Source organism: Gorilla gorilla, chromosome 7 (assembly GCF_029281585.2).
Source record: "Gorilla gorilla gorilla isolate KB3781 chromosome 7, NHGRI_mGorGor1-v2.1_pri, whole genome shotgun sequence".
Classification (NCBI taxonomy): Eukaryota; Metazoa; Chordata; class Mammalia; order Primates; family Hominidae; genus Gorilla; species Gorilla gorilla.
This window is the reverse complement of record NC_073231.2, coordinates 32,995,269-33,019,553: the sequence shown is the minus strand read 5'-3', so window position 1 is coordinate 33,019,553 and position 24,285 is coordinate 32,995,269. Positions and strand designations below refer to the sequence as shown.

The window sequence follows — 24,285 nt, the reverse complement described above, 5'->3', positions numbered from 1 at the left end:
GCCATGGTCAGAGACTGAACAGAGACAAATCCAGCAAATTTTTGAGCAGGATCTAAAACGGGAAGGAGCTTGGAGGCTCTTTCCTGAAGTTCAGCTGCCATTGGTAAAAACCCAAACCCGTAGTCACATGCTCTATTCCCAGGGACCTAGATTAGACAATGATGAGAAAATCATTATCAGCCTATAGCATCCCCTGCTTTGATGTGTTCTTCAAAAGAAGCAGCTTATTAGACATGTGAGTAAATCATAAAAACAGAAGTAGGAAAACAAGTGCAAATCTTATTTTACAAGTTTATCTTTATAACACTGCCCTTTTGATACGATGTTTTTTCTCCTCTGGCATCCACTTTTCTAGCTCTGACAGTCCGGAATGGAGGAAACGTGTTGGTTCCCTGCTACCCTTCTGGAGTGATCTATGACCTCCTGGAGTGCCTATATCAGTACATCGACTCAGCCGGGCTCTCCAGCGTCCCCCTCTACTTCATCTCCCCTGTGGCCAACAGTTCACTGGAGTTTTCCCAGATCTTTGCTGAGTGGTATGTCAGTGGTTTTTTTTTTATGAATTTTATTTGATTCAGGACATTCAAGCAGTAAGAATAAAAATAATCCTGTTTTTTCTTACATTACTGTGGAAATTTCATTTTGTTGTTTTTCTGTCTGTGATAAGATTGCATTATTAAAAGCCAAATCTGTTGCTTGCTAAGTTTAGAATAATAGTTGTGAAAGAGGGAAGAATGCAAGGCAGAGACTTACCTTAGCCCAGCACTTTCAAAACTGGTAACAAAAATCTTATATACTTATCACATGTCACCCTCTGCCTGTTACTAGGTGAAATGACATTCTAAAAGTTAAAAAAATTTTCAAGCCCAATCTCATGTTGTCTAATATGTATAGTGCCAAATCTGAGAAGAAAAACTAGATTTTTTAAAATTGCAATAGTATGATATTTGACAAAATTTTATTACATCAGAAAATTGATCAAATCCTAGAGTTGGCAAAATATGAAACAATACGAAATTAGTGAACCTTTTTAGAGTTATTTAGGTGCATGTTTGAATGTAACTCACCTGACCAAAAATAAAGGGAGAAGAGGAAAATAACTTTTACAATATCCCCAGTGGTGCCTTAGAATGGTGCTTCCCAAACGTTCCGGGACTGTGACACAGGCAGTCTAGGCTGCATTTAATCCCTTTTAGTCATGAGGTAGCCAGATAGACACAGCATGTACTGAGTTTCTCATTGAAAGGAATTTGTACATCATCTTCTCATGATATATTCAGTTACGCTGCCCCCAACCCTTGCTTTTGTAAAGTACTTTTTTCATTCCCTTCTTTGGTCGTTTTTTTCCCCCGTGTTTAGACTCATACAGGCGTCTCTATCCCATGTACAAATTATTCTTCTTTGTCACTTTTTTTTTTTTTTTTTGAGACAGAGTCTTGCTCTGTTGCCCAGGCTGGAGTACAGTGGCACAATCTCCGCTCACTGCAACCTCCGCCTCCTGGGTTCAAGCAATTCTCCTGCCTCAGCCTCCGAAGAAGCTGGGATTACAGGCACCCGCCACCATGCCCGGCTAATTTTTGTATTCTTAGTAGAGACGGGGTTTCACCATGCTGGTCAGCTGGTCTCGAACTCCTGACCTCAGGTGATCCACCTGCCTTGGCCTCCCAAAGTGCTGGGATTAACAGGCGTGAGCCACTGCGCCCGACCCTTTGTCACTTTTTATTGGTACCCAGTGAATTTTATCCTTTGTGAACAGGGTCTCATTTTTCCCAACAGAGGAAGGTCATCTTGAGTAATGAGCAGTCTACCCTCAGTATCACTTGCACATTTAATCTGTGTGCTCTGAATTTCTGCTTCTGCTTCCAGATCCTTAATAAAAATACTGAAGGAGATACTCCTTGGGCCAGCCCTGTGGGCTTCTGTGGTTGGATCCCAGCAGGGTGTGCACTCTTCAAGTCCAGTTTTTACCCCACCACATATGTTTTATGTTGTTGGAATATTTTATTCGACAGAAGCCGGGAATACAAAAATGAGAGGAGATTGTTTTTTGTGTTTCTGGTTTTTAGATATTTGTTAGTTTCTAATATACATGTAATATGTGTTTACCATAGGAAAAAAATTAAAATTACAGAAGACAGTAAAAAAAACTGACCCCGGCCAGGCACAGTGGCTTACACCTATAATCCCAGCAGTTTAGGAGGCTGAGGCGGGTGGATCACCTGAGGTCAGGAGTTTGAGACCTGTCTGGCCAACACGGTGAAACCCTGTCTGTACTAAAATACAAAAATTAGCCGGGCATGGTGGTGGTGCATGCCTGTAATCCCAGCTACTTGGGAGGCTGAGGCAGGAGAACTGCTTGAACCTGGGAGGCAGAGGTTGTGTGAACCTCTGAACCTCTGAACCTGGTACTCTGAACCTGGCGTGTACTCTGTACACGCCACTGTACTCCAGCCTGGGCAACAAAGTTAGACTTCATCTCAAAAAAAAAAAAAAAAAAAACTGACCCCATCATCCTGCTATCCAGAAATAACTCACCACTCTTAGCATTCTGATGTATTTCTTCTTCCTATATCAGTATCATACTGAATGTTTAATTTTGAATCCTGCTTTTAAAAATTAAATATTAGATTAAAGCATTATCAGATCTTTAAGAACATAAATTTTATATGACTACATTATTACATCATTTGTACATCATTTATATATGGTATGATTTGGTTAACTATTTCTTACTAGATGGAAGGGCTTTTCCCAGTTTTTTTGCTTTTCATAATAAATGTTCAGTTAATATCATTTTCTGTGTATATGATGACATCTTTTGCTTTAGGTAAATTACTAAAAGTAGAATTACTGGAACAAAGGGTATAAATATTTTTTTAATGTTTACTATCTGAATCTAAATTGCTTTCCAGAAAGATTTTTCTATAAATTGTTCCCTTTTGGCCCATTTACTTATTAGAGGTTTTGTACGTCTCTCATACATTTATTCAAACTCCTTCTGTATGTATTAAGGATATATTTATGTAGACTTTTTTTCTCATTTTGGCACATTTTTGTCTTTGGTTTTTTTCCATTTTTAAAATAATAAACTTACTACTTTGGAATGATTTTAGATTTACAGAAAAGTATACAGATAGTACAGAGGGTTCCTGTATACCTCTTCCTCGGTTTCCCCTAATGTTAATGTCTCACGTGGCCATGTTCATTAGTCCAAATTTTTAAAATAACAGTACTTTTTTTTTTTTTAAGACGGAGTCTTGCCCTTGTCTCTTGTCGCCGAGGCTGGAGTGCAATGGTGCGATTTTGGCTCACTGCAACCTCTGCCTCCTGGGTTCAAGCAGTTCTCCTGCCTCAGCCTCCTGAGTAGCTGGGATTACAGGTGCCTGCCACCATGCCCAGCTAATTTTTGTATTTTTAGTAGAGACAGGGTTTCACCATATTGGCCAGGGTGGTCTCAAACTCCTGACCTCAGGTGATCCACCCGCCTCGGCCTCCCAAAGTGCTGGGATTACAGGCATGAGCCACTGCACCCACCCTTAAATAACATTAGTACATTATTATTAACTCTGAATCTTTATTCTGATTGCACCAGTTTTTCCACAAATTTTTTGTTTTTGTTTCTGTTCAGGATCCAATCCAGGGTAACACATTGCATTTAGGCCTTTGATTTTTTTGTTTTTTTGCAAGAAGCTTTTTTTAGTTTTTTATACTGATAGTTTTAGTCTCTTTTGCAGTTTCTTCTGTTGATACTATGTTTAGAAAATTCTTGCCTCTATAGGTGTCACATGGCTAAACATACTTTCTTTCAGTTTTATTGTAGCTTCTTTCTTTCTTTTTTTACATCACCCCTTAACTATTTTATCTGGAATTTGTTTCAGTATATAGTATGAAGAGAAGCATTAATTTCATTTTTTCCCAAGTGGTCAAGTACTTACCTGTCCAAGTACTATTTATTGAGTAATGTTAACTTTTTCAGCTGATTTGTATTAATGCCATATGCCAGACTTTCATATGTACCAGGTTTTGTTTCTAGACTATTCTGATTGAGTGATCCATTCATTCTTTGGCCAACATGATGCTAATATATTTTAATAACTGCAGCCTCACTTATAATTGTACTCTGTGGTAAAGTACATTTCTCCATTATTTTTCTTAGAATTCTTGGAGCTATTTTTGCTTACTTATTTTTGTGGAAGAATTGTGGAATCACTGTATCAGTTTTCAGAATATCTTTTTGAGTCCACAAAACCTATAAATTACAGTTTGCAGTAGTTTTCCCATGCTGAGACATGGGATGTGTGTCTGTCTTTTAAGCTTTTCAAATATTCCTCCTGTAGACTCTTAAACTCAATGATCATATTATTCTTGTTTCCATCAATAGTTCTATTTACTTAAATCCATAAACCTTTAAGTGCCAAAGCACTGAGGATACAAAGAGGTCCCTGACCTTGAGGAATCTGTACCATGAAGGAAGAGGCAGCTGTGTAAACCTCTTACCACTCGGAAATAATCTGATGGAAATATATACACACATACCCACACACACACCTACGTATATCTGTATGGTATTCAGAGAAGGGGTGGGTGGTGACCCCGTTTGGGGGTTTAAGAAAGGCATTCTGGAAGGAGGTGCTCCTGAAGAATAACCAAGAATCAGCCAGACAGAAACACTATTTAAGGATGAGTTGGGTGGTCTGCCGGCGGTGATGTGTGGGTGGAGAGGATAACACAGGCCAAGACATAGATGGGAGGTTTGAATGGTTTGGTTTGTTCAGAGAACTATCCATAGTTCTTTATTGTTACAGTATGAAGTTCAGGGTGGGGAGTGGCAGGGTGTGAGGCTAGAGGGATCCTGTCCATGGTGGGGATTCATTGGAGGATTCTAAGCAGGAAATGAACATGATTATATGTGCATTTTATATAGAGCCTTCTGCATTTATGTGAAGTTTGTTGGGAGGTGGTGGGAGGGGGTGCAACTGAAGTACAAGACAAGAGTCTTTGCAGAAGTCGAGGGACTGAAGACTCCAGTCTCTAACATCCTGGAGGAAAGTAAGGCAGGAACCGATTTCAGAGGTGATTAGGAAATACAAGGGGCAGGACTTACTGGTTACTTGATACAGAAAAGGTAGCAATCAAGATTGACACCACAATTTCTAGTGTAGTAGATGGTGTTGACCCCAAACAAAATAGGTTCTACAAAGGAAGGGTAGGTTCATACGGCAAGGGTGGTTAGCTTAGTTTGGTTTTGTCCCTGAGGGCATTGACGGTGCCTGAGGCAGGGGATGTGCAGGTGAAACTTGTCCAATCCAAAGACCTGAGAAGCCTAGGCTGGAGTCATAGGTTGGGGTGTCCTCAGCGTTGAGGTAGTTGAGTGGCTGGGATTGCCACAAGAATGAATGGGATTGTCTGGGGAGAGGATTTGAGGTTAGAAGAACAGGCAGTGGGGAAAGGATGGACTTAAGTAATGCCTGCATTTTTGGGGTCATTAGAGAACAAATATTTAGGAAAAGTGTGAAGACAAATAGTTAAAGAAGTAGAAGAGGCCGATCAGGGTGGCTCACACCTGTAATCCCAGCACTTTAGGAGGCCAAGGCGGGAGGATTGCTTGAGGCCAGGAGTTCGAGATCAGCCTGAGCAACATAGCAAGACCTCATTTCCACAAAAGATTAAAATATTAGCAGGGTATGGTGGTGCACGTCCATAGTTCCAGCTACTCGGGAGGCTGAGGCAGGAGGATTTCTTGAGCCTGGGAGATTTCTCTGTGTTTCTGTTTCACTGTGCTGTTCTCTTTCATGCAGCCTTGCTGTAAAGCACCCTTTTTCCCTAAATAAGGAACTCAGTTACCAAAATGGATAGCTGCTAGCTCCAGACTTGCATTAACTTAGCAAGTCCCAGCCCCCCATGCCAGGACCACCACAAGCCTGTTCTGAGGGTTTGGCTTCCTCTCCTCTTTGGTGTTCTGAACGGGTGCTTCACAGCCTGGCTGCTCTGTGCTCAGCCTCAGGCCCGGCCTGCTGTTCCCTGCCACTCTGGTTCTCTGGCTCTGTGCTTCCCGTTCTCAGGGGTTCTGCTCTGGCTTCTACATGGTCCTGCTTTGATGCCTGCAGAAGCCCAGCCCCTTGCTATCCAGTGTCTGCCCTTGCTCCGAGTTAAGGGGCTTGGTTGTTTGGGTTGGTTTTGTTTTTGCAGGGGATGGAGATGGGAGGGAATAGCTCTTGAAAGACCTCTCTGATCTTTTGGAGTTTGGAGTGTTGGGGTTTGGAGTGTTGGTTGGTTGGTTGGTTGGTTTTTGAGACAGGCTCTCACTGTGTCGCCCAGGCTGGAGTGCAGTAGCACAATCATGGCTCACTGCAGCCTCAACCTCCTGGTCTCAAGCGATCCTCCCACCTCAGCCTCCTGAGTACCTGGGACTACAGGTGTCACCATCATGCCCAGCTAATTTTTGTACAGACAAGGTTGCATCTCGTCTGAACCCATGAACTCCTGGGTTCAAGTGATCTGCCCGCCTTGGCCTTCCAGAGTGGTGGGATTACAGTCCTGAGCCACAGTGCCTGGCTCTGATCCTTTTTTGAACAAGCAGTGGAAGAGTGTGCAGTACCTGAGGTCTGGCCATCAGGGAGCAGGAGGGTCTGTCACATTCCCAATTAGAGATGATCCTAGAAGCGCCATTTATTCTTCATTCTTCCTGATAATCTGGTATACACAGATCTCCTTTTGAACTCTAACAGCTACCCCCAGAAGAAGCAAACTCTAATCAGGTCCTTCAGCCTCTGTCTTAGAAAGGGGGTGGGTCCCTGTCTGCTGTGCCTGCATGAGGATTCTAGAGCAGAACATGGAGGATCTGTTAGCAGAACTGGCCTAAGCGTTATGTAGGTGGGCTTCACAATCTCTAATCACATTGTAATCTCTTCTTTATCCCTAATCTCTGCCTTTAATGCATGTAGGATAATGTCCTTTGGAACAATCAAAATAAGTTTAGAACCAAGCTCTTATATTTGTCTCCCTGAGCTAGAAATAAAGACAGAACTAGTGTCTATTTAGATAATATAAGGTAACCCTCCAAAAGCATCTTGCTCTTCCATATTTATATCTTCCAAGTAGGGTATAAAGTGATGTTTTTTTAAACCAAACTTAAACGAAACTAAGGGTAGGAAAAGTTAGATACAATGTATTAATACAAAATCCAAGCCCTGAAGTCCTGAGCTCCTCCCCTCAAAGTAGTGACTTTTCTTTTAAATGTCAAACCTGCACAACACCCACATATATTGATTTATCAACTGTAAACTTTTTGCCACATTTGCTTTATCCAGACATCTCAATATTGTAAAGTCATAGCTGACTAGGAAAAAGCAAATGTAAATTACCAAAAACATTCACAGTGTCTCTAGCCTGTGATCCTTTGTTCTTCTCTAGTTGGAGTTACCAATGCTGCTGTTAAAAAGAGTGCGAGGGCCAGGCACAGTGGCTCACGCCTGTAATCTCAGCACTTTGGGAGGCCGAGGCGGGTGGATCACCTGAGGTCAGCAGTTTGAGACCAGCCTGGCCAACATGGTGAAACCCCGTCTCTACTAAAAATACAAAAATTTGCCGAGTGTGGTGGCAGGTGCCTGTAATCCCAGCTACTTGGGAGGCTTTGGCAGGAGAACCACTGGAATCCAGGAGGTGGAGGTTGCAGTGAGCCGAGATCGCGCCATTGCACTCCAGCTGGGCAACAAGAGCGAAACTCTGTCTCCAAAAAAAAGTGCATGGACAAAAACAGAAGCCATGTCTCAAGGTGTAGATCACTTTCTTTGTGAAATTGACCACAACTAAATGCAATATGATATCATGGATTGGATCCTGGAACAGAAAAGGGACATGATTGGAAAAACTAGTGAAATCTGAATGAAGTCTGGAGTTTAGTTGATTGTCATTGGCCTGATGTTAATTTCTTAGTTGACGACTGTGCCAGTCATATCAGATGTTAACTCTGGGGACATAGGGTGAAGAGGCCATGGAAACTCTGTACTGTCTTTGCAGCTTTTCTTTAAATCTAAAATTATTCCAAAATAACAAGTTTATATTTTAAGAAAAAATGTATTGAGAAATTCTAAAGTTTAAAAACATACAAGATACATCTCTTCTCTGTAGGCACTGGATTTCATTCACAGTGAAATTCACTGGCGGGAAATTTTTAAATAAACTTCAGTATTTAATATTTGCACTGCTGCCACTAGGTGGCAGCAGATGCCACCGTATGCTCTTCCTCACATGCTGATGTGTTTTTCCTCTTTAATAGGCTTTGTCACAACAAACAGAGTAAGGTGTATCTTCCAGAACCACCTTTTCCTCATGCAGAGGTAAGAAAACAAAATCACTGGGACATGGGAAGGAAGCAATGTGGATAACCTGATGCAGATGCAGACAGCAAGTCGTTAGATGAAATAGATTGCTATGTAAACCTGTAGACCCCTTTGCCTCCCAAGTCAGACATAGGGAAGTATTTTAACTCAAGCTTCACTTGCTTTCCTCCTATTAACACTTTCTATTGCACACGTGGAGCAGCCCTTCTCCGAAATGTTGTGGACCGCAGAATTGTTTCAGACTTGGGATTCGGGAATATACTTACTGGTTGAGCATCCCAAATTTGAAAGTCTGAAATCAAAATGCTCCAATGAGCATTTCCTTTGAGCATCACGTTGGTGCCCAAAAAGTTCAGATTCTGGAACATTTTGGATTAGGGATGCTCAGCCTGTACCATGTTCATGCAATTCATAGCCTGCTTCTGTTCTACTGACTGCATGATGAATTGTATTTTGATACATATTACTACCTTTTTAAACTGGGTTTATGTATTGTCAGAGTGTTCTTTCCAGTTATGTCAGTCATATATGTACATTTTTAGTGACGAAAATAACATTTCAGTTCAACAAATAAAAGGCTTCTTCCTCCCTCACAGAACAAATGGGTGTTTTCTATATAGCTGAATACCTAGCTTTGTTGTCAGGTTCTTTTCACCCAAGGGTATATTATGAACGTTTTTCTGCGTCTCATGTTATTATTGCTCTACTACAATGAAGCTAACAGACAATAGTTACTCCTCATTTTTGGTTATATTTTCACTCAAAGATTCTCTAAATTGGTATCACCACCTTAGAAAACTGACAGTATTGGCCAGGCGCAGTGGCTCACACCTGTAATCCCAGCACTTTGGGAGGCCAAGGCGGGTGGATCACAAGGTCAGGAGATTGAGACCATCCTGGCTAACACAGTGAAACCCCGTCTCTACTAAAAATACAAAAAATTAGCCAGGCGTGGTGGCGGGCGCCTGTAGTCACAACTACTCGGGAGGCTGAAGCAGGAGAATGGCGTGAACCTGGGAGGCGGAGCTTGCAGTGAGCCGAGATCGCGCCACTGCACTCTAGCCTGGGTCACAGAGTGAGACTCCGTCTCAAAAAAAGAAAAAAAGAAAACTGACAGTATCTGCTAAAGCTGAACAATGTACTCTATGCCTCCTCAGTTTTGTTCCTAAAGCATACATGGAACAGAAATGCATAGAGATATTACCAAAAGACACACACACAAATCTAGAATTTGGTCAGGTGCGGTGGCTCACACCTATAATCCCAACACTTTGGGAGGCTGAAGTGGGAAGATCACTGGAGGCCAGGAATTTGAGACCAACCTTGATATCATGGCAAAACCCTGTCTCTACAAAAAAATACAAAAAATTAGCCCGGTGTGGTGGCACATGCCTGTAGTTCTAGCTACCCTAGAGGCTGGGGTGGGAGGATCACCTGAAGCCGAGGGAGTTCGAGGCTGCTGCAGTGAACTGCAATCGTGCTACTTACTGCACACCAGTCTGGGTGACAGAGCAAGACCCTGTCTCAAAAAAAAAAAAGATCTAAAATTTTTGGTAATAGTACTGAAATATACTCAAATTCCCATCAACAATAGCATGGATTGTGTGGTATACTCACACGGTCCCTTACATCACTGTGAACAAATAAGCTCCAATTATATGCAGTGTAGATAAACTGCACAAACATAATGTGAGTGAAAGATCCAGATATAAAAGAGTAGATATGGTATGATTTTATTTATATAAAAGTTCAAAAACACAATAAACTGATCTGTGGTATTAGATGCCAGTGTGGTAGTGATCCTGGAGGGGAGGGGACAGTAGTGACAGGAAGGGGACAAAGAGGGATTTCTGAGGAGCTAGTAATGCTTTATTTCTTGATGTACATGTGTTCACCTTGTAAAAAATCCATCAAGGTGTAGAGAGTTAGATGTAAGGAAAGAGTGAAGGCTGGAATGAATCCTGTGCTGTTGGATAGAATTGATGGTATTGGTGTGAACTCCTATTTTCGATATATGTAGATACAGAAAGAAATCCACTTGTGCGTGTGTGTGTATGCATGTGTCTGTGCACATAAGTATCTTCCAGCTCTGGCCACACAGAGGGCCTGGGAGCAGTGACATGCCACTAACTGAGGAACACATTTAGCTCCCACATGTTGGTTTCTAGATACCATTCTCCACTAAAAGGAACCAGGCCTCTTTGGAAAATACAAGATGAGGCTGTAAGATCTTGCTGTATGCTCAGAGAATGATGGGGACATGTCAGAAGCCACATCTGAGATCACTGGAACATCAAAATAAATAATGCTAGTAATGAATATAATCCACTGAATAACAGAAACTTCTGCATCCATAGTGAGGTAACTGAGTACGTAGGCAAGAGGGGAAAGTTCTTCCAACAGTAAACTCATAATTAACGTAGGAAAGAACCTTAGAATTAGAAAATCACCATTTGGCAGCCACTGCAGTAATAATTTATTCCTGCAAGAAACACCAGTGGGTGCTAAAACCAGTGGGTGAAAATTTTATGAAGAACTAGATCATTTATAGTCCCAAAAAGTATGTCCCGACAAAAGTCATGTTTATTACAAAGACAGAAATAGTAACTGGAGTTTGGACAAACTTGACATATATGCAATCAACATTAACATCACCAGTAATTGGACTGATTGACATTGCATGGCCTTAACACAAATTATTGAGAAAGCAGCATGATTTCTGGGATCCTGCTGCTAAAAATGCCTCACCTGAATCTAGTGAGCATTCAGACCCAAGTTGAGGATGCTCAACAAAATAACTGACCTGTACCCTTTGAGAATGTCAGAGACCTAGAGGACAAGGGAAGACTGAGGAAGTGCCGAGAGAATGAAGAGATGTGACAGATAGATGTACTCCATGGCCATGGGCTGGATCTGGAAATGGAAGAAGAAAGATCTAGTTTGTTTGCTATTAGGAGCATTGATAACAGTTGGTAAAGTCTGAATCGGGTGTGTAGATGAGAGGGGGCAGTGTTGTGTCACTGTTCATTCCCTGCTTTTGATGGTTGTACTATGTTATAATACATCCATGTTAACTGCGATTATCTCCCCACACTCATTTCTTTGATTGTCATATTTATAACCCCTCCTCAACTAAGGCAGATAGACTGTTTTTACTTAGAGCATGTCAGTGCAGATAGATATGTTTAGGGATTTAGTTGTTTTGTTTTATAGTTAACTACTTAACACGTATTTCAACAAATGTCCTGCTAATTACTTTAAATGTAATTGCTGTTTTCATACTGTAAAGGATAGGTCTTTTATGAACCAGGATGCCAAGTAGAAGGTTTTGAAGAAATTATTTTTTGGTCCCTGTAGTCTAAATAGTATTTTAGCAGCCAGGGTTTTTGCAAGCTGTGTCAATGCCATAGTGAAACACAGGCTAGAAATATTATTAAAATGTCAGAAAATTAAGTGTGGCAAAACATCTTGTGGTGGACTTTTCTCTTGAATGTCTGTTTTGCTTCCTTTGCAGTCAGCCTTGCTGTAGAGCTTGTTTTCTAGGAGTGTGATCACATTCTCACTCACGCACCTGTTACAAATGACCTGGTGCCATTTAGAGTTAGGAATGTGAGTAGACTGTGGTCGTACATGAGGGTTCCTCAGGTGCACTTGTCATTGTTAGGGCATGAGGGAGTCAACCCTTGGTATTGTTACCATTGCCCATGAGAAACGATGGTTCCACCCTTAGTACTGGTAACAAATTACTGTTCAGAATTCCTGCCCCACAGCTTCATTTCCACTGGTCAAATGCAGTAAGTTGGCTAGAAAGGTAGATCCAATTGGCAAAAAAAGATGAATTTATCTTAGTTTCTGTGCATTGATCAGTAGAGCTACAGGAACGATAGATAATGCTTAAAAGTGACTTACGTGTGCAGAGACCTGCTGCTATTCTTAGAATCACATTCATCATCTTGACATCTTTGGATACAATAGACCCTTTTTGACAGCCGCTCACCCATTTAACTGAGACAACTAATGATTTTGGCCATATAGTTTATAAAAAGAATGTCAGTTCAACTTGCAGACTACCTGGAAGGAACGTGGGAATTCGATGTTTGCTCCGGCATTAGTATTCATATTCCATCCAAGCATGCGACAGCTGATGAAGATCTCCGGGATAGCGTTAGTGTCTTCCTAATACAACCAGGTCTCTTCAATTAAAGATGAGGTCTTCAAGGTGAAGAGAGTTTGGCTTCTGTTTGGGGTATGTCCCATTCTGGCCACATCCCCACTCTTAGGGTGACTTCACTTGCACTTCAAGGTGTTGCCCAGGGCCCTCTCATGCACAACATGTGGCAACAGGATTGAGCCTATCACAGGCCATTGCTTTATCCATGAAACAGCCTTCCAGAGCAGTGCTTCCTTTGGCCTGGTTGATATTTAGGGTCTGTGAAGTCTGGGTGTCTACCCTCTGGATGCTGGGGTGGGGCAAGGAGGCCTGGGCAGCAGGCACAGTGTCTGAGACGTTACAAGATGCCATCTAGTCATAACTGTCTTTGCTATTGCCTTGAATGGGCCTGACATTGGGAGATGATTGTCAAGTGTTGTGCTGCATGGGAGACTCTTGGTTCAACACGTACACTTGAAAGAAAGCTTTGAGGCTGCGGGGCACCTGCTTCTTTTTTTTTGTGAGACGGAGTCTCACTCTGTCGCCCAGGCTGGAGTGCAGTGGCGCCATCTCGGCTCACTGCAAGCTCCGCCTCCTGGGTTCACGCCATTCTCCTGCCTCAGCCTCCCGAGTAACTGGGACTACAGGTGCCTACCACCAGGCCCAGCTAATTTTTTGTATTTTTAGTAGAGACGGGGTTTCACCATGTTAGCCAGGATGGTCTCGATCTCCTGACCTTGTGATCTGCCCACCTGAGCATCCCAAAGTGCTGGTTTTTTTTTTTTTAATTTGTGTTTTTTTTAGTGACAGGTTCTCAGTCACCCACGCCAGAATACAGCGTTGCAATCATAGCTTACTGCAACCTTGAACTCCTGGGCTCTAGCCACAGTATCCAACAACTTTTTTTATTTTTTGTAGAGACAGGGTCTTGCTTTGTTGCCCAGCCTGGTCTCAAACTTCTGGGCTCAAGCAATCCTCTTGTCTTGGTCTCCCAAAGTGCTGGAATTACAGGCGTAAACCACTGTGCCTGGCCCATTTCTTAATATAACTGTCTGTGTTACCAGGACATCACATTTCTAAAAGCCAATTTGATCTTTGTAGTGCATGTGTGTGTGCGTGTATGTGTGCATGTGTGCACACATGTCCACATGCTGTACACATTCAGAGAAGCTTCTCTAGTAGCAAACAACAGAAATGATCCCTGAAAGTACAGTCTTTGGTCTTGGTCCTTATTCAGTTGCTGCAGTAGCTTAACACAGCTCTAGCTTTGCAGGAGGAGGTCCTGTACTGGCAAACAGTGTTTCTGGTGTGACGGATGTGGTTACTGTCACCAGGACTTGGTGATTCACGAGTGTTGGGAAAGTCACTTGTACTTCAAACAAGAAGTGATAATGAGAACTTCAGGCCTGGTGTGGAGTGTCAGGCAGCTTATAAAGGAAGAGTCCAGCTAAAGCAGGCCATAACAATCTGAATATGTTTCCAGGAAGTATGTCAGTATTACCAGAAAGACTTGACTTGCCCATGTGTTCCACAAATCACATTCTGGGTAAAAACTATTAATAAGATTCACTTGTATTTTTTTAAATTAATAAGTGTTACTTTTCACAGCAGTTTTAGGTTCATGGCAATCATATGCCCCTGCCCCACACACGCAGTTGCCCACTGCACCATCCCACACCAGAGAGGTGCGTTTGCTACGGCTGATGAACCCACATTGACACATCACTCTCGCCCAAAGCCCAGAGTTTACATTAGGGGTTCCCTTGGCGTTGTGCTTTCTATGGTTTTGGACAAATGAACGGTGACCTGGATCCACCATTACATCATCACACAGAGTAGCTTCCTCACTCTGCAGATCCTCTGTGCTCGGCCTGTTCATTTCACCCTCCACGAATCCCTGGTGACCACTGAGCCTTTTACTATCTGTATAGTTTTGCCTTTTCCAGAATGTCATACAGTTGGAATCATAGGGGCCTTGGCTTTTCAGAGTGGCGCCCTTCACTTAGGAATAGGTTCCTTCATGTCTTTTCGTAGCTTGGCAGCTCATTTCTTTTTTAGTGCTGAATAATATTCCGTTGTCTGGATGCATCAGTTTCATCCTTCACCTGCTGAAGGACACATCTTGGTTGTTTCCACGTTTTAGCAATTAGGACATTCATGTGCAGGTTTCTTGTGGACATGATTTTTCAAAATTTCTTTCAAAGTGGCTGTATCATTTTGCATTCCCACCAGCAGTGAATGAGAGTCCTTGTTATTCCATATCCTTGTCAGCATTTGGTGCTGTCAGTGTTCTGGATTTTGGCCATTTTATTATAACAGGTGTATAGTGGTATCTCATCATTTTAATTTGCAGTTTCCTAATGACATACGGTGTGGAGCATTTTTTCGTATGCTCATTTGCCATCTCTCTTCTCTGATGAGGTGTCTGTTCAGGTTTTTTGCCCACTTTTTAATAGGGCCGTTCATTTCTTTTTGCTGAGGTTTCGGAGTTCATAGATTCTGGGTCACAGTCCTCTCTCAGGTGTGACTTTTGCAGGTATTTTCTCCCAATCCGTGGCTTGTCTTCTTTGTTGGTATTTTAGATCCAGTCCCGCTCACCCTCCCGTGCTTTGGTTCCCCCTTCAGCCTGGGCAGGCTCACATTTCTTTGTATTTTTTCTGTATTTTCCAGCTCATTCAGACCAATAAGCTGAAGCACTACCCCAGCATCCACGGAGACTTCAGCAACGACTTCAGACAGCCCTGTGTGGTGTTCACCGGCCACCCTTCCCTCCGCTTCGGGGACGTGGTCCACTTCATGGAGCTCTGGGGAAAATCTAGTCTCAATACCGTCATATTCACGGGTAAGTGAAAAAAATAAAGAAACAAATTGGTTCTCTCCGCTGAGGCCATGAGTGAATGCACCTACAAGGTAGAGACCCAGAGAAGGATTTTGCAGTGAGACATAAATACAAACATTGTTCTACTGTACGTACCAAAGAATGAAGAAAGCGCAGAGAAAGAGTGAAGCAGTGTGTGCCATTGGACAGCTGGGCATCCAGCGAGGCCTTCATCCCTGTGTTTTCAGATTTCTCCAAGACAGAATCCTGCTGAGTGCTTTTTGCTAGGATATCGTAAGCCATTTCAAGAAGTGCAGTGATTCAGTAATGGTCTTGTTTTACCTGTTAGGAATTGTTTACAGAGGTAGATCTTTCTCTTCTGATTGTGGTTTACTCTAACTATGGATTTTCTTCTGGAGACAAATCCCTCGGGAAAAAATTCCTTTGATAAGGTCAAGTAGAGTGTTTACATAGATAATAACTGTATCATTTTATCAGTGTAGCGTGCCCAGCCCTTTGAATGCTAGGTCTTTTTTGCTTATCTGTGATAGGGGATATCTTGGAAATTATGCACAGACCTTTTTTTTTTTTTTTTTTTTTTTTTAGCTCATCAGTCATCATTAGTGTTAGTGTATTTTATGTGGGGCACGAGATAGTTCTTCTTCCATTGTGGCCCAAAGAAGCCAAAAGCTTGGACACCCATGGGTTAGGGTCTTCAGTCGGCCTTGGGTTTTAGAAATCTTACAGGCTATAAAGAAAAAAGAAAAAAAAAAAACCTTGATTTGAAATCTGGCCCAGCTTGCAGCAACCTCAGCCAATTCACCAGTAAGCATGACTGTCCCCACAGTAAATGGGACTGTCAGTAGCTACCTCTGTGGGTCACTCTGGGCACCAGGCACAGAACCCGGCACATGGCGGCTGTTGGGAAAGCGTTGTCACCAGCTCCCTTCCTAGCTTTAGGAGCTGGGAGTCCAGTTACACCAGAAGCACTGGGGTGACGCTTCAGCCCTTCCCCCAGCTTTCATTTGTGACCTAGAGGCCACCAGGAACACGCCTGTGGTCAAACCAAGTTGGGTTTATTGCCTCATTTCAGCAAGGGGAACACACACCATGGGTAAAAGAAAGGCAAAAAGACCTTGTAGGACTCAGGCTGGTGTTCGGTGATGCGCAGGTGTTCGCGGAGGTGAGGCGTCAGCCTGTATTGGGTGGTGTCAGGATGCAGGGTCATTCTGCGATGGGTTTCTTAACTCATTCTTATCTAGAACACAGGAAGAATGGAGCCGGCATAGTGGGAAGTTTGCTTATGCTGTGGTCAGGACAGTTCTGTGTTCCGTGTTCAGGATGGTTACAGAGGGGTCTTGTCTTTGGCCGGATCCATCATTGTCAGACAAGGTGTTGGTGTTCCAGGAAGTTGCATTCACACAGCAGGAGGACACATGGCTTTGCTGTGGGTGCCACGCCGGCTCTTGCTGATACCAGGCCAGGCAGAAAGTGCCAGGAGAGGCCCCGGTCACCAGGACTGCTTTCCTCTTCTCAGGCCTGCTTTGGGCTAAAGGTGGAGGAAGTTGGGCCACAAGATATTGATTCACAACACCCAGAACTTCACAGCTGCCAAGATTTCATTAATCAGGAGGTTGTCCAGAGAATGTCCTACGTAGTGGGGCTGAGGTTGGTGTCTCCTGCTCCTGCTGCTGAGTGGTGACTCGACATTTGACATGACAGTGGTGACAGCATCTACACAGCACAGTAGATAACCTGGCTTTAGTACAAATGTTTCTTCAGCTAAAAGGAAATCAGGACTGTGTGATTTCCTGTGACAACTCTGGGTAATGGGTTTGCATTTAAACTGGTTTATGGGGCTTCCAGGGCAGAAGTTGTGTCTGGGAGAGGTTGGGGCCACCTTTTTTTATTGTTTTGTGACTCCCGGATACATGAAAAGGGGGTCAGTATTCTCAGAGAAGCACAATCCACTGGAATGGGCATTTATGTACCTGGCAGCTCTACCAGTTTGTCCTGACAACAGTGGAGACGTCTCTGTGTCTGGTGTGCCTAAGCCAGGGTCCTTCGTCGCTGGGCACAGACTGTGCTGGGAATCAAAGTGTCTCATCAGCTAGGACCGAGCGAGTCTTTTGGCTCAAGGCGGGCAGCTCCCTCGAGTTGGGGGAATGTTCCCTGCCAAGCAGGCTGCAGCAGCCCTCAGGAAACAGGCTGAGCAGAGGGCGAGGACTCTTCCCAGTCGAAGGGGCTGGGGCTGCTGGGGAGCATCCCAGTCTCAGTCTACAGACCATTCACGGGCCTGGGGGTGGGGCCGTGCGCTTGTCTTCCGGGTGCATCTCACACCTGGGTGTTAACTCAGAGCTGATTCTAGGTTCCCGGGTCTGTACCAGGCCTCTCCACTGTGAAGTCACTGTTTTTCTCATTGTATTAAATCAGTACCTTGTGGGGGACTCTTTGAAACTATATATATATATATTCTGTTCTCCCTCAAAATGGTATGTGATATTTTTAGCATTTGCTGATGATTTTCATCTGAATAAGTGGTGAACTGTAATGGTTGCCAAATGGTGGTTTTGGTTTTTTTTTCATCGTTTGTTTCTTGGCATTTCGTTGTAAAAAGAGCTTTCTTTTCTCCCCTACATATGTATTTCTCCCTCATTTACCTCATCTGCCTCTGCTGAAGCTTGGAGCCCACCCACAGGGTCCATCCCAGCCTGCCCCTCCTTCCACGGGGCCCCTTTGACCTCCGTCCCCCACGTGTGCTTCCTGGCTCCCTCCTGACCCCCTGATTGTCTGTGGGCCCTCAGCGCCCCAGTTGCTGTCTGGCTTGGCAGCTCCTGTGTAGTCTGCATTGTAAGATTTATTTCTTGTACTTTCCCTAGAACCAGACTTCTCCTACCTGGAAGCCCTGGCTCCTTACCAGCCGCTGGCCATGAAATGCATCTACTGCCCCATCGACACCCGGCTGAACTTCATCCAGGTGTCAAAGCTGCTTAAAGAAGTGCAGGTAATGAAGGACACTGCTTGTGCCTTCACATAGTCGTGTCACCTTGGTGTGGCTCATGCTTGTGTGGGGTGAGGGGAGAGAGATCTAGCTGTGTTTGATTCTTGTCTTCAATTCTCACGCATCTGCAGAATGCTGGGACACATGCCAGCCCCCCTCCACACTGAAAAGGAGTGGTCTTTACACCCTGACCGCAGTTTCCATTCTAAAGAAATCAGATGTGGAAGGGAAAGAAAACCATCTGTGTCTGCTTAAAAGCAAACCCTCTCACCCCTGCCAAAAAAAAAAAAAAAAAGTCATTCTAGAAACATACTCACTAAGCTGAGACAGTTTAAATGAAACGCGTACTGGGGCCGTGTCGCACGTGTAGGCTGGTACCACAAACAGTGCTGTTGGGTTTGGGTTTCGTGGCAGTTTTTGGTCATTTGTTTCACTTCACATTTTCTGCCCTGGAGAAAGGGAAGAAGTAGCTGGGGTGCAGTGTAGACCAGGAGGCGCGCGTAGCAGGAAGGCAGGCCCACGGAACCACTGTGCTGGCTCAGCCACTGCTCGCTGGGTTTCTGGCTCTTGAGAGTTGGGAGAGGAACTGGAATTGGCAAGGAGGCTGACACCGGCGAGGAAGAGCTCTCCCTTTCCACTCCCTGATGTTCCCAGGAGTGAGATGAGGGCCGAGGGGCCCAGCACAGCACCTTCAACCTCAGGATGAGCGAGGCCCTTTCACAAAACTCTAAGGCAGGGGAACAGGAAACAGAGAAAGCTGGAGAACCCCAGGAGGGCCCCAAGAGCGGATTCTGGTGATTATTAATGTGCTTGCCCAATGAAGAAAGAATACTGGCACTCTCTAGGTATGATGAGAGCAGACAGCAAACGTGGGTCCTGTCTACAGTGATTCACTACCCCACTGTATCCTCATCCACGTTAGAAGCAGCGGTGAAGGGCGTGTTGCTTTTCATTATTAACTTCAAATCCCAGTCTCCCTAAACCAGCTCTTGACCCCGCTCTGTCAGGTGCTAATCCTGGAAACTGAAGGCCACCTGGTCTCCACTTTAGGTGAGGAAAACCTGGGAGAAGCCATCAGACTGCAACTGTGGCATGAGATGCTTTGAGACAGGTCAAGAGGAGGAGCAAAGGGCAGTTTGGAGGAGAAAAGTATTAGCCCTAAGGAACAAGTGCTTTTGGAAGCTCAGCCCAGTCAGCCTGGTGGAAAGCCGTCTTCAGCAGGAAATTCAGGGCTTGGTCCAAGCTCTTAAGTAGAAGCAGGGATGACACAGTGCCCCTGTGGGCTGCCAGCATTCCTTTTCATTTGGGTGATATTTGTGCAAAGTAAAAATTGGTTTACTAATCTTTTTTTCTCAAGATAACAAAAAGAGACATTTTGTTTAAAAAAAAAAAAACTCTGCCTCTGCTCCTTGGTTGCACATGGTGAGCACATGAGCTGAGCAGTGCCCACTGCCTAATACCAGCTGACCTGCAGATCCAGCGGAAACTCCAAACCCACAGCGCCAGCCCAGCATGAAAAGCCACAGCTCTTGGTAATCAGCCAAGAGCTTATAATAGCAGGCATGTGGGAATGTTAGAGAAAGACCGTGCCCCAAGGAAGCCCAGAGACCGCTGGGAGCAGACACATGGAAGTTACCATGAAACTTATGTAAACAGTAAAAAAGATAAATTAAGCTGAGGCAGTTTAGGGGTTTCCAAGATGTTTCTTCTGCCCCAGTGCCTTCACGTTCCCTCTCCTGTCTACGGTTCATTGGGCTTGAGAGGATGAAAGTTCACCTTGGCCTGGAAGTGGTGAGCCTGTAATGACGGGGAGTGGATCGGGGTCAGGAATGGGCCTTCCACAGGGGCCACTGTACTTCACACCACCTTTCTCAACTGTCCCATTGGTTCCTCAGCCCCTGCACGTGGTGTGTCCTGAGCAGTACACTCAGCCGCCCCCTGCCCAGTCCCACAGGATGGACCTCATGATCGACTGCCAGCCCCCCGCTATGTCCTATCGGCGGGCTGAGGTTCTCGCCCTGCCCTTCAAACGTCGGTACGAGAAGATCGAGATCATGCCAGAGGTGAGCTGTTCTCCTTCCTAGGGTTAAACTAGAGCTTTCCACAGAGGCTCTTGGAGATCGTGCAGGGGTGGCCTTCTTTTGGATTTATGTCAAGTATAAATGAACCAGGCTGCGCGCAGTAGCTCACGCCTGTAATCCCAGCACTTTGGGCAGCCAAGGTGGGCGGATCACTTGAGGTCAGGAGTTCGAGACCAGCCTGGCCAACCCAGCCCGGCCAACATGGCGAAACCCCATCTCTACTAAAAATACAAAAAAAGTAGCCAGGTGTGGTGGCACGCATCTGTAATCCCAGCTACTCGTGAGGCTGAAGCCTGAGAATCGCTTGAACCAGGAGGTGGAGGTTGCAGTGAGCCGAGATCACACCACTGCACTCCAGCCTGGGCAACAGAGTGAGACTCCAAGTATGAATGAACAAAGAACATGGACCCTTAACCAAGTAACCGGGAAGAGGTGGGATTTTCAGGGCCTTCTTGTTTTTCAATAAAATAACAGCTGTTAGTCAGGACTGCTCCTTACGTAGCATTCAGCAGCGTGAGCCCTGGGCCACATCACGGGTCAGAGCCCTGGGAAGTGGAGATGCTGACACCCGCTCTGTCCCTAAATACCATAGGATGGTGACTTTGCTCTTCCTTCCTGGACCTCAGTTATGAGTGAGTGTCAGAGTTCGCTGAATTCAGAGGTAGATGGGGGAGATAACAGGAACCAAAAAATAAGGATTGTAAACTTGGTTATTTATATCCTCTTGAGCATACTTGCAGGTTTTGGTCTATCAGATTCTAAATATTTTATAGGTCTGTGAACTCTTAGCTTCAGTTTTAGCAGGGAAAGAGCCAAAGCATGCTGTCCATGTTGAACAGCTGTGGCATGCTGCGCTTGGGCCACTCCTCTGAGAGGGAGACAAAGAGGGACGCGGCCTCTCCTGAAAGACAGCGTTGAGGACGGTTGGAGGCTACCTCTGGCTTCCTTTCACCTCTTGAGGCAACTTGAATGTGTTTTCAACAGACAGGAAAAAGAAATATAAAAACTTATTGTTAAAACCAGTGTGCCCAAACTTCTTTTGGAGTTTGAGGTTCAGAAATGGCCTCCAGACCTTGGGTTGGAGGTCTTGGCTCCTGAATGTGACTCATTTCCATGAGCCTGGAGAGGCTGCTAGGGACCACCAGGTGCCATCTTTATGGTTGTTTAATGTTTAATATGTTTTTATCATTTTGTTATGATTTTTTCACTTTCTCTGGATGTCTCTGGATTGTTTTTGTCTGGTATTTTACAGGGGCTGGGATTGACGGCCTTGGTTTAGATTTCAACTCTCTAAGCCAGCATTCCTTAAACCTTTTGGTCTCAGACATCCTTACAAACAGAACTCCAAAGAGGTTTTGTTTATGTGGGTTATGTCTATTGATGTTTGCTATATGAGAAATTAAAACTAAGACATTTTAAAAATATTCACTTAATAATACAAACCTATTATATATTAACATAACTAAGGGATAAAGACAAAAGCAAAAATCAGTCCCAGTGCCAGGGATAAATGTTAAGATTTTGATGTATTTGCCTTGTCTGTTCACTGTGTGTGTGCCTACTGGAATCACACCTCATACACTGTCGTCTTTTTCACCTATCAGTAAGTACATTATATCATTTAAGATATTTCAGCCAGGCATGGTAGCTCACTCCTGTAATCCTAGCACTCTGGGAGGCCAAGATGGTGAAACCCCATCTCCACTAAAAAAAATTAGCTGGGCGTGGTGTCACGCACCTGTAATCCCAGCTACTTGGAGGCTGTGGCAGAGAATTGCTTGAACCGGGAGGCAGAGGTTGCAGTAAGCCAAGATCATGCCACCGCACTCCTACGTGGATGACAGAGCGAGACTCTGTCTCAAAAAATATATATTTCGGCTGGGCACGGTGGCTCATGCCTGTAAACCCCAGCACTTCAGGAGGCTGAGGTGGGGGGTGAATCACTTAAGGTCACGAGTTCAAGACCAGCCTGGCCAACATGATGAAACCTTGTCTCTAATAAAAAAACAAAAATTAGCCACAGGCGTGGTGGCAGGCGCCTGTAATCGCAGCTACTCGGGAGGCTGAGGTTGCAGTGAGCCAAAATCGCGCCACTGCACTCCAGCTTGGGCAACATAGTGAGACTCCATCTCAAGAAAAAAAAAAGATATTTCAAAAGCTTCAGCTTTAATGGTTGCATAATGGTCTGTCATAATTTAACAGTTCCTTTTTTCATAGATTTTCTTTTTTTTTTTTTTTGAGACGGAGTCTCGCTCTGTCACCCAGGCTGGAGTGCAGTGGCGCGATCTTGGCTCACTGCAAGCTCCGCCTCCCAGCTACATGCCATTCTCCTGCCTCAGCCTCCCTAGTAGCTGGGACCACAGGCACCCGCCACCACACCCAGCTAATTTTTTGTATTTTTAGTAGAGATGGGGTTTCATCGTGTTAGCCAGGATGGTCTCGATCTCCTGACCTTGTGATCCACCCGCCTTGGCCTCCCAGAGTGCTGGGATTACAGGCGTGAGCCACTGTGCCCGGCCCCTTTTTTCACAGATTTTCATTTCTGGTTTTTCTGTGTTATAAATAACACTTTTAGGAGCATCCTTTTACATAAATCTTTGTCCATATATGTTTATTTCCATAAGAAAATTTTCTGAAGTTAGAATTTCTGGGTCAAAGATTATGAACATCCCTTTCTGGCTCGAAGCTATATATTGCCAGCTTGTCCTCTAGAATGAGTGTGACAGTTTATACTCCCACAGCAGAGCTGGAGACAGCTCTTACTTCTGCCTCCTTGCTAATATTGGATGTTGTCCTTTTTTAGTTATTTTCCAATTTTATTCAAGTCTTTTCCAGTTATATAAGTATACACTGATATCTAATTTTAAATTGTATGTCTTTTTTTTTTTCTTTGAGACGGAGTCTCGCTGTGTTGCCCAGGCTGAAGTGCAGTGGTGAGATCTCTGCTCACTGCAAGCTCCACCTCCTGAGTTCACGCCATTCTCCTGCCTCAGCCTCCCGAGTATCTGGGACTGCAGGCACCTGCCACCACACCTGGATAATTTATTGTATTTTTAGTAGAGACAGGGTTTCACTGTGTTAGCCAGGATGGTCTTGATATCCTGACCTTGTGATCTACCCGCCTCGGCCTCCCAAGTCCTGGGATTACAGGCGTGAGCCACCATGCCTGGCCCTATGTCTTTTTTTGAGACAGAGCCTTGCTGTGTTGCCCAGGCTGGAGTGTAGTGGCACAATCTTGGCTCACTGCAACCTCTGCCTCCCAGGTGCATGCAGTTCTCCTCCCTAGCCTCCCGAGTAGCTAGGATTATAGGCACATGCCACCAATCCTAGCTAATTTTTGTATTTTTGGTAGAGATGGGGTTTCACCATATTGGCCAGGCTGGTCTCAAACTCCAGTCTGCCCACCGTGGCCTCCCAAAGTGCTGGAATTACAGGCGTGAGCCACCGCACCCAGCCAAATTGTATGTCTTTGATCATTAATGGAGGTAACTGTCTCAATCCAACTTGCTACAGTAATTGCCTTTAAAATGGACATTGTGGCCAGGCACATTGGCTCAGGCCTGTAATCCCAGCCCTTGGGAGGCCAAGGCAGGAGGATCACTTGATGCCAGGAGTTCAAGACCAGCCTGGGCAACACAGCAAGACCCCCATATCTATCTACAAAAAAATAATAAGTTAGCCAGGCATGGTGGTTCATGCCTGTAGTCCCAGCTACTGGGGAGGCTGAGGAGGGAACATCACTTGAGCCCAGGAGGTTGAGGTTGCAATGAGCTATGATCACACCACCACACTCCAGCCTGGGCAGCAGAGTGAGGCCCCATCTCAAAAAAAAAAAAAAGACTCCTTCAGAGTCGTCTTGGAAATAGTGCACGGCTGCCCAGGGAGAGCGTAGA

At 44.5% G+C, this 24,285-nt stretch overlaps 1 protein-coding gene and 1 pseudogene across 5 annotated transcripts in view; one reads left to right on the top strand and one right to left on the bottom strand.

Annotated features, from left to right (window-relative positions):
- Window positions 1-24,285, top strand: part of INTS9 (integrator complex subunit 9) — a 121,604-nt gene that overhangs the window by 93,155 nt on the left and 4,164 nt on the right. For all 5 annotated transcript variants that reach the window (XM_055348323.2, XM_019032353.3, XM_055348319.2 and 2 more), the window contains 5 exons: window positions 356-536; window positions 8,279-8,339; window positions 15,163-15,334; window positions 18,190-18,314; window positions 20,207-20,374. In XM_055348323.2, the coding sequence (XP_055204298.1) occupies window positions 356-536; window positions 8,279-8,339; window positions 15,163-15,334; window positions 18,190-18,314; window positions 20,207-20,374 (707 nt within the window). The remainder of the gene's footprint in view (window positions 1-355; window positions 537-8,278; window positions 8,340-15,162; window positions 15,335-18,189; window positions 18,315-20,206; window positions 20,375-24,285) is intronic.
- LOC115935743 (uncharacterized) lies at window positions 13,620-13,709 on the bottom strand (annotated as a pseudogene).